The sequence below is a fragment of the Lagenorhynchus albirostris genome, chromosome 4 (assembly GCF_949774975.1).
Source record: "Lagenorhynchus albirostris chromosome 4, mLagAlb1.1, whole genome shotgun sequence".
Lineage (NCBI taxonomy): Eukaryota > Metazoa > Chordata > Mammalia > Artiodactyla > Delphinidae > Lagenorhynchus > Lagenorhynchus albirostris.
Window position 1 is genome coordinate 46,209,958 of NC_083098.1, and position 10,075 is coordinate 46,220,032.

Consider the following 10,075-nt stretch of genomic DNA (forward strand, 5'->3'; position numbering starts at 1 on the left):
CCTGACTCATCTGGGATGGGTGGCAGGGGTGGGGGAGACCTCAGAGGGAGGAGGGACAGGAGGAGGCGGGCCGGGCCCTTCCCCCAGAGCCGGGGAGGAGGCGTCGCCAGGGCGCAGGTGAAACCGACTCCGGCCTATCCCGGGAACTTTCGCAGCGGGGACTCGCTGCGCGAGGCGCGCATCGCGCAGGGGCGGCCTGGGAGCCGCCCTCTCCCACCCTGGGCTGCGCGCGGGGCTCAGCACCGGGGCCTCTCCCCGGGGACCCGCGGCCCTCTTGGCACGTTCTGGGGCTGCAAGCAGGCCGTGGCTGATGGAGGCGGGTGGCGCCGCCCCGGGCGCAGGTGACAGACGCCAGGCCAGGGTTTCTGTTGGCGGGGGAGAGCGCAGGGAGGGCGAGACGCAGACACCTCGGGGCCAGGGGACGACGGGGCAGCGATGGCCCGGGAGTTGAGCCAGGAGGCACTACTGGACTTTCTGTGCCAGGCCGGGGGCCGAGTGACCAACGCCGCCTTGCTGAGCCACTTCAAGAGCTTCCTCCGAGACCCCGATACGCCCCCCAGCCAGCACCAGCGCCGCCGCGAGCTTTTCAAGGGCTTCGTCAACTCGGTGGCCGCAGTGCGCCAGGACCCCGACGGCACCAAGTACGTGGTGCTCAAGAGGAGGTACAGGGACCTTTTGGGGGAGGAGGGCCTGCAGCGACCCAGAGACCCGCCCGCGGCCGCCGCCCCTGCAGGGGGAGCTGCGCCCAGCTTCCCGCTCCTCGCGCGCAGGGGGGAGCCGCCGCCGCCGCCGCTGCCGCCGCCGCAGCAACCCCGGCGGCGGCGGCGCGAGAAGGAGCTAGAGGAGGAGCAAGCAGGTGCCGCAGGCCCGGCCGCCGAGGCAGGCTGCAATGGACTCCCGGCCAGCGGGGCCCGGGAGGCGGCCCGGAGAGGCGGCCAGCGGAGGGGCAGCTCCGGCCACAGGGCGCCGGTGCCCGCAGCCGCCCAGGACGGAGCGAGGTGCGTGGCGGCCGAGACGCAGGGCCGCCGCTGCTGGGAATGCCTCCAGAACGGCCTGGGGGGACTCCCGGGCGAGCCGCTGCTCCGCTCACTCCCCGACGCCCCCACCGCCACCGCCAGCGCCTGGGAGAAGCCTGCGCCGGCCCCGCCTGCCCAGGACGACAGCGGGGCTCCCAGGCCGCAGCGGGAAGGTGCGCCCGCGGAGCTCCCGCCGGTGTGCGCCGCACCCCGCTCTCCTCCCACAACCGTCGAGGCTGCTGGGAGCGGGGCTTCCCCACCTGCTCTCCTGTCCTGCCCCACTCCCCCCGGAGAGCCGCCCGAGCTGGTGATCCCGGGCTCTCTGCATTATTCGACCCTGCAGAAGCAGCAGCAGCGCACTCGAGAGTGGGTGGCCAGACACCCCCAGATACCCGAGGCCCGAAACCAGGGTCCCATCCGAGCCTGGTCGATGCTGCCAGACAACTTCCCCCAGCTGCCCTCGGAGCCGGGCTTCTGGGTCCCGGTATCTAAGCCAGCACCACCCGACCTCCCTCCTCCCCCTCATTCTCTCTTTCCCGCTGTTTCGGAATCCTGGCTCGGGGAGTCTCCATTGGCAGTCTTTCGTAGCATTCGTTGTCAGCTGTCCCTACAAGATCTGGAGGACTTTGTGGACCAGGAGAGCCACGGCAGCGAGGAGAGCAGCAGTGGACCCAAAGAGTCCCCTGGGGGTTCTGAAGAAGGGCTGCACCTTGCCCCGGGAGCCCCAGATGGGAGAAGGCTCAGGAATCCAGCTGGGGCCCCTTCTCCAAAGGAGGGCTGCCCCAGCGGGAGCCTTCAGGGCCTCAGGAACATAGAGGATGGTCACCCTTCTCAGCCCGTCCCAATAGGAGCTGGTGGCCTTGCAGGCCACCCTCAGCCTTTGCCCTGGCCTGTCCCCAAATTAAGGAGATCCCTAAGGAGGAGCTCTAGGGCAGAGAGAGCCAAATTGTCCTCCTCTGATGAGGAGTGCCTTGAGGAGGATTTGCTGAAAAGGAGCCGGCGCCCTCCCCGGTCCAGGAAACCCTCGAAGGTGGGAGCAATGTCCAGCCCAAGGGTGGATGCCGCTTTGACACCAAAACCTGCAGACATTAAGGCTACTGTTGTTGAGTGTGGTCATCCACACAGCTCATGGGCCCCTGGAGGGGAGAGGCCTGCAGCCTTGATCCCCCCCAGATCTTCCGAGCACAAGTCATCCCTGGTCCCCCTTGATGCCAGGGAGCATGAATGGATTGTGAAGCTTGCCAGTGGCTCTTGGATTCAGGTGTTGACTTTGTTCTGGGAGGATCCCCAGCTGGCTTTGCACAAAGACTTTTTGACCGGGTACACTGCCTTGCACTGGATAGCCAAACACGGTGACCTCAGGGTCCTTCAGGACTTGGTCTCAGGCGCACAGAAAGCAGGGATTGCTCTTGATGTAAATGTGAAGTCCAGCTGTGGGTATACCCCACTGCACCTTGCAGCCATTCATGGCCACCAGGGGATCATCAAATTGCTGGTGCAAAGGTTGGCGTCTCGTGTGAACGTCCGGGACAGCAGTGGGAAGAAGCCTTGGCAGTATCTGACCAGTAATACCTCTGGGGAAATATGGCAGCTACTGGAAGCCCCACGGGGCAAGCCCATTTTTTCCACCTATCCCTTGGTTCGAAGCTCTTCCCCCACCAGGAAGGCCAAGAGCCGGGAAATATCTAGAAATGTCACTCGAAAGACTTCCTTTGCTGCACTGCTCAAAAGTCAGCACAGCAAATGGAAGTCAGCCAACCAGTATGAGAAATTCCCCAGTCTAAGGGAAAGAGAAGAGTATAGTGACTGAGGGGAGCCCCTCTCTCCAACATGGCCTCCACACCTCCATCCTTGAGCTCTTCAGTGAGAGAATCCAGGGGGAATGGAAAAATTGCTGAGGAATTGGCCGACAGGCCAAGTGAGATGGCCTACCTAGTGTTTACCTGCCTGGATTCTGCGTCAGCACATCCTGGGCCTCAGAGGTCGTCCAAGCTTTCTGACGGCTCAAGTCCTTGGGCCAGTGAACGTAGACAAGGAGCAGAGTCAGGTGCTTAAAACCCAGCTGTTCTTCTCCTTCCCTTGCCATCACAGATCTGGGCACAGCAGGCCACACTATTCTCCCAAGCAGCTACCCCAGGCCTTGGCTAGAGAGGAAACAGATGTCTAACAAGAAGAGAGGCAATTCAAGGAACTGATGAAGCTCAAACAAGATCCTCTCTCTGGCTAGGAGCTCTCTGGCTTCCATTCATTTGGAGAACAAATCTTGGCTAAGAGTGGAAAACACCAGGTTTGAAATCAGATGGCTCCTCTTCTTTCCCTTTTTTTTTTTTTGGCATTCAAATCTGTGCAGTAAAATTATTACTGGAGAGTACAAGTTGCTTTAAGAGATTCCTCTGCCCCATCGTCAGGTCTTTCTTTGAATGCAACCTTTGGTAGCCAGCACAAGAAACGATTAATGCCTCGTTTCAGAGAAGCAGTTGGGTAAGATCCAGTTGTGACTGACATTCAGACCCTGCTTTTTAAGAAAAACATCAACCTGAGGGGAACTTTCCAAATGTAAAAACTGTATGGCTCATTTGCATAGTGACTGAAACCATCTTTTATGGAAACTCCCTGTGTAACAAACAGCAGAATTAGCATCAGTAGTTTTCAGTAGGTTTGAATGGCCAATGTTCATACTCATGAAAAGTGAGAAATGATTTTGTTCTGGGGATGCAGTAAGGGTTATGAGGTGAATGCCTCCCCACCAGGAACTTTCTAAGCTGCTAAATATAATTTTATTTGCACTAAACATTTTGCCAATTAAGATTAAATATTAGGTTTGAAGTGCTGTATCTCTAACAGGAAGTGGTCCTTTTATTTGCTCATGGTGGGACTGATCTCTGTGGGTCTGTGGAATGAGAGAATGGCTAGTTTATAAACTGCAGTAGAAAATCAAGATTTCAGAATGTAAATTCAAAGAGGGCTGAAAGATGAAGTGTCTAAGAGGAAATAGTTAATTTTTTATGGAAATGTTCTCATGCACTGTGGCAATGATGTTGTATTTTAAAGTATTTTTGTGTTTCTTCTGGCTATTTTCCCCCATTAAAATATCAACAGATCTTTATAATTTATTGTACTTATGCTGATGATTGTTAACTTTCTGCCTTACAAAACTGTGACTCAGTGAGTATCAAATATTTTTGTTTCTTTGTAGTTTTACTTTATAATTTTGCTGAAATAACTATATCTGTTCTATTAGAAAACAAACAAAAAATAGGCAGAATAAATAAATCTAAGGGTTGCTTTTCTCCAAAAAGACCTATACAAGGGATGAAACTTTGGCAAATCACATCAAGGAAAAAAAGCTACAAGTACGGACAGCAGGTGTATGGTTAGGAGAGATGAAATTTTTAAACATAAAAGATAAACATTTATGTGAATACCCTAGTACAGGCGGTGATCTCCCGGGGGGGGAAAAAAATTAAAAATGTCAACTTCTTTTAAAAGCCAAAGAATGTTTTTACTTTACCATACTGTTATCACAATGTCAATTCATTCAACAAATGTTTTCCTTAGTGCTGTGGGATTGATAAAGGTGAATGGGACATGATTTCTCCCCTCTTGAACTTAAAATCTAACAAGACTTGTTGTTGACTGATTTATACCATACCTTACTCCCAAGATGTCTTTTAAAGCTGCATTGTACTAGGTATAAGCTTTTAAAATGAGGCAAAGGAAAAAAAAGGTACCGGGAATGAGGACAAAACAACTGCAATACAAGAAAAAAAATTTTTTTCAGAGTGTCGTAAGTACAAAGTTAAGTGCTCCAGAGGATTTTGGAGGAGAGAGTCCTTTGGGCTAAGAAAATCTGGGCCGGCTACTGGGAGGCCAGGCATCTTTAGGTGAATGATCTTGGCTTTCCACAGAAACCAGCTTTGTTGGTTCTACCACATTCTTGCCTTTGGCTTCAGTGTGTGATTTCATAGCACAACATTGGCTGATTGCTCAATGGTTAGGACACAGTCTTGGGTTCCAGGTTCATTCTTATGAGGATCCATCAGGTCCGTCTGTCCTTTGTCCCCATATCGTACCTATGACTGTGGTCAACCTTCTTACGTGGTCAACATGTATTTGGGGAGGGGGTGGGGCAGAAGAGGGTGTTGAGAGCAGAGTACAGCACAGACCTGGTGGAGTCACCCTTTTGCTCATGTCATAAAACACAGACCAGGAGGACAGCCAGTCCCAGCTTCCTGCCAGCCACAAACCTCCCCCACACTGAGGCCAGACCCATCGGGGTGTGAATGCCCTTACCCTCTCAGTTTCTGTCCTGGTGCTGAATTCTTTCAGCTTAGAATCCCTTTTGCTCTTTTCCTGGAGAACTTCCATGTTTCAAAGGACAGCTCAGATGTCGAAGCCTCTGTGAGGGCAAAGCTGCTGGGTGTGTTTGGGGGATACTTAGCTCCTATGGCTGTGGGAGATAGGTGGCTTCTGCTGTGTGGCAGCATAAGGCGCTGTGGAGCGAGGTGAAGATAGAAAGGGAATTTAAGGTCAGGTTGAAAAAAAGTATCTTTTATGATACATCAAGAAAAATAAGCATTTTCTAGGAAGCCAGGGATGATCCAATTTTTCCCTCCAGAAAACCTTAGTGTAATTCCAAATATGGAAACTTCCGTAAAGTCTTAATTTGAAGACAAAGAAAAAGTATTGTATAGGATGTACTCAATTTTAAAGTTCCCTTTCAAATTTTCCTTGTCTTTGATGTTAATGCTTCTTTGCTGGCAAACAGTGGTGGGCAATTGAACAAATTGTAATTTAATATTAGAGGCAAACATTAGAAACTGGTGATAATCTTAGCTCAACCACTTGCTTTTTTGTAGACATAGTTGTAAAGTAATGAATTTTAATCTTATATATAATATCTACCATACTGTTATTTTCTGCTAGTAAAACTGCTTTTAGTTCAACATTTTAGGATTTTACACATAGCGTGCCATGACTTCCAGGTGCTTTGATTTCCTCACTAAATTTTTTAAAGTAACAACTTTGAGATATAGTTCACATACCATACAATTCACCTAAAAAAAATATCGTATATTAACGCATATATGTGGAACCTAGAAAAATGGTACAGATGAACCTGTTTGCAGGGCAGAAATTAAGACACAGATGCAGAGAACAAACGTATGGACACCAAGGGGGGAAAGCCGGGAGTGGTGGTGGTGATGGTGGGATGAATTGGGAGATTGAGGTTGACATGAATACACTAATATGTATAATAAGTATACAGGTCAATGGTTTTGAGTGTATTCACAGAGTTGTGCAACCATCACCATAATAAGTTCCTGTACATATTTGAGAACTACTGACCCAGGCAATGGGGAGCCATTGACAATTTAATGTAGACCTATATAGACTGGGGTGAAATAAAGATCCCTCTTGCTATAGTAAGGGAGACAAACTAGAAGCAGAGATCAGGTAAATTATTGTAGTGTCTTGGTTTCATATTGGAAATAGGAATATTGACTCAATTAGCTCGATAAGGTGAATAAGTTTGGATGACTAAAAATGAGGAAAGAAAATTTTAGTTGGAGGAGCTTACTCAGTTGATAAAAATCAGAAGACATTAGGTGAGATCCAAAAGGATCTCTCCATTTCCTCTCATCTCTAATGCTCCAGTTCAGTGATTAGACCACTTCACTACTGTGATGACGGTCTAGGTTCAAGGTGGCATTGATCTAAGAGTATAAATTCAATCCCTGTACAGGCTGTTTAGCACAGCAGTGTCAGTGTATGCGCTTGTGTTTGCTGACATCAAACAAATGATTAAAAATGTGTAATTGAGGCAATTCCCTGGCCGTCCAGTGGTTAGGACTCCGTGCTTTCACTGCCGAGGGCCGGGGTTCAATCCCTTTCTCAGGGGGTGGGGGGGTCAGGGGGTGGGGGAATGTGTAATGAAAGGGTAGGATCATGTAGTACTTAGGCTCATGGCAATGAGCTAGGCTGCCTGGGTTCCTGTCCTTGTTTGGACAACTGTCAGCTTCTTGGTTTTCTCACTTTTAAGATTTTTTTTTTTTAAGACCAAATGAATTAACACAAAGTCCTTAGAAAATGCCTGGTACAATATGGCCCAGCAGTCCCACTACTGGGCATATACCCAGAGAAAACCATAATTCAAAAAAACTCATGCACAATGTTCATTGCTGCACTATTTACAATGGCCAGATCATGGAAGCAACCTAAGTGTCCATCGACAGACTAATGGATAAAGAAGATGTGGTGCATATATACAATGGAATATTACTCAGCCATAAAAAGGAACAAAATTGGGTCATTTGTAGAGATGTGGATGGACCTAGAGACTGTCATACAGAGTGAAGTAAGTCAGAAAGAGAAAAAAAAATATCGTATATTAACGCATATATGTGGAACCTAGAAAAATGGTACAGATGAACCTGTTTGCAGGGCAGAAATTAAGACACAGATGCAGAGAACAAACGTATGGACACCAAGGGGGGAAAGTCGGGGGTGGTGGTGGTGGTGGTGGGATGAATTGGGAGATTGAGATTGACATAAATACACTAATATGTATAAAATAGATAATAAGAACCTGCTGTATAAAAAATAAATAAACATTTTAAAAAATGCCTGGTACATAGTAAATCCTCAATAAATGTTAGCTATTATTATTTTAAACACCATTCAAAATATACAGTTCACTTTAAATTTCAATCTATGCTGAAGACAAAGAAATTCTCTGGTTGACTAAAACAGTGCTCCGAGAATGAGATTTGCCAATAAAGTCAAACATTTTTCATTACGCTTCTATATAAAAAGATGCTTGTGTTTCTCATTTCAAATGAAAAAGACCATTCGACTGTCTGTGTGGAACAATCATGAGCTAATATAGTATGTCATTAAACAGAATTAGGCTTAATTGAAGTCATGTAAACTAACATCAGTCAAATCAGCAGCTCTGGTTTAGCCTGGAAGTGAAATCCAGGCAGAGCCCTGAAGGGGTGAGGCTTATGGAGAGCTACCATCACTCAGGAAATTTGAAATAAACTCAATTCAACCATGCAGTAAACTTTAACCAAAATTCCACTAACTTTGTCAAGATGAAGTCTCACTGAATTGGATTAAAAATTACTGACATATTGAAATGTTCTTCCTCTTTGGTATAGTATTTCTCGATTTCTAGCTCCCAAGTTTGACTCCTCTTTTCTACTTTTGAGACTTGTGTTTTTTAAAAAGCCTTCACTGTATGCAAATTGTGCCTCAATTAAACAAGAAAATGATGACAAATAAGGAGAAAGATATTTGTCAACTTGACTGTTGGGGTCAAAGACAGGACTCTTTTTTTAGAGGGTCTAATTTTTCCATGCGTTCTATTTCTCTTTTTGAGAAGAGTGAATACTCCCAAGTCTAGCAGCTATTAACAGGTGTTTCTGCGCCATCACTCTTTCTGAAACTGTAATTGTTACTCTTATAGGACTTGAAGATTTTGCTATTATACTTATATCCTCAAATACAATTAGCTCTGTTGTGAAGTCCTATCATTTGTTGTCAGTTAGGGAAGTGCTTCAGGGACAACTGCTTCAGGGACAAGCAACTGCCACAATCCCACACTTGGTCTCACTGCCTACGAGCCTTGGCCGGCCACAGTAGGGCTAAGGCATGGAGCCACTGGGCTAGAAATAGTCCCATTTCCTTAGTGGTTTGAGGAAAGAGGATTACCAAGTCACATAAGGGTGTCTAGATCAGAGTATTTAGAGTTTCTAATTAAAATAAACTTTAAGAAAGTAAGCAAAATGAATATTTATTCAGCTGATGACAGTAGCTTTGCCTAAACTGATGGTCCAAGGAGAGTCCCATTGATTTTTCTTTCCGGAAGGGGCTGGACTATATCCACCTTCATTGGAATAGACATGCCCTTGGGGGTTTGGATGTTGACTGAGTATTAGTTTTCCACCTAGTTTAACCCTAGCTGGTTATATGCCAGATAGGAAATCTCTGTGAGCCTTGATTTTTGTGAGGAAAGCAAAGGGGAAGAAGGAGAAAAACATACCAATAGCATCAAGTTGGCCTCAGATCTTCAGGATGAAAGGCACTAAAATGCACAATAGTCCTAATGGGTAGCAGAAATGGGGAAAAAGAGAACAGAAGGTTGATTTTGCTTTATCCTGAGGCCAAATCTTTCACAAGAGCTATTCTTTTTTTTTTTTTTTTTTTTTTTTTTTTTTTTTTTTTTTTTTTTTTGCGGTACGTGGGCCTCTCACCGTCGTGGCCGCTCCCATTGCGGAGCACAGGCTCCGGACACGCAGGCCCAGCGACCATGGCTCACGGGTCCAGCCGCTCCGCGGCATGTGAGATCCTCCCGGATCAGGGTACGAACCCGTGTCCCCTGCATCGGCAGGCGGACTGTCAACCACTGCGCCACCAGGGAAGCCCCACAAGAGCTATTCTTATGGGGCATATAAACTAAGTAACATTTCATAATAACGTATACCAAGCCTACCTGTGGAGCTGTCTTTCTATGACTGCAGAGAGATCACGAAATATTGCCCTGGATTTCTTGGGCAAGTTTCTGATACCCATCATGACATCTTGGGAAAGCTGAATCCTAGAACCACTTTTCACATATGGGGTATACACCTCTCTTCCAGGAGCAGAGTATCCGATGTAGATGATCTTTCACACTCATTTTCTCTTCTGATCTTTGTTCTCAGTCAACTGCAGCTTTCAGTCAGGTACTGACAGAGGGGTTGAAACTCAAGACTACTTGCTGCTTGTTAAGATCTTTAAATTGTTTGAAATTTTCAGTGACAATGTTGATATTCTATGTCCCTCCAAAACACGCCCCTCCACCATGTATGTTCAAGCATGGATAATGGGGAACTGAATTGGCTTTACATTCTTACACCACAAGATTTATTGTATTTATTTAAGATGTCTCCCAGATACTTTTTTAAAGGTTTTAAAAAATATTTATTTATCTATCTATCTATTTATTTTTGGCAGCACCGGGTCTTAGTTGTGGCAGGCGGGATCTTTAGTCGCAGCTTGTGAGATCTTCATTT

At 47.2% G+C, this 10,075-nt stretch overlaps 1 protein-coding gene across 1 annotated transcript; it reads left to right on the top strand.

Moving 5' to 3' along the window:
* The first annotated feature begins 107 nt into the window (after window positions 1–107).
* On the top strand, window positions 108–4,107 carry SOWAHB (sosondowah ankyrin repeat domain family member B). Its single transcript, XM_060147980.1, has one exon. It carries the CDS (start codon window positions 436–438, stop codon window positions 2,824–2,826), a length of 2,391 nt encoding a protein of 796 aa, XP_060003963.1. The 5' UTR covers window positions 108–435; the 3' UTR covers window positions 2,827–4,107.
* The last annotated feature ends 5,968 nt before the right edge of the window (window positions 4,108–10,075 follow it).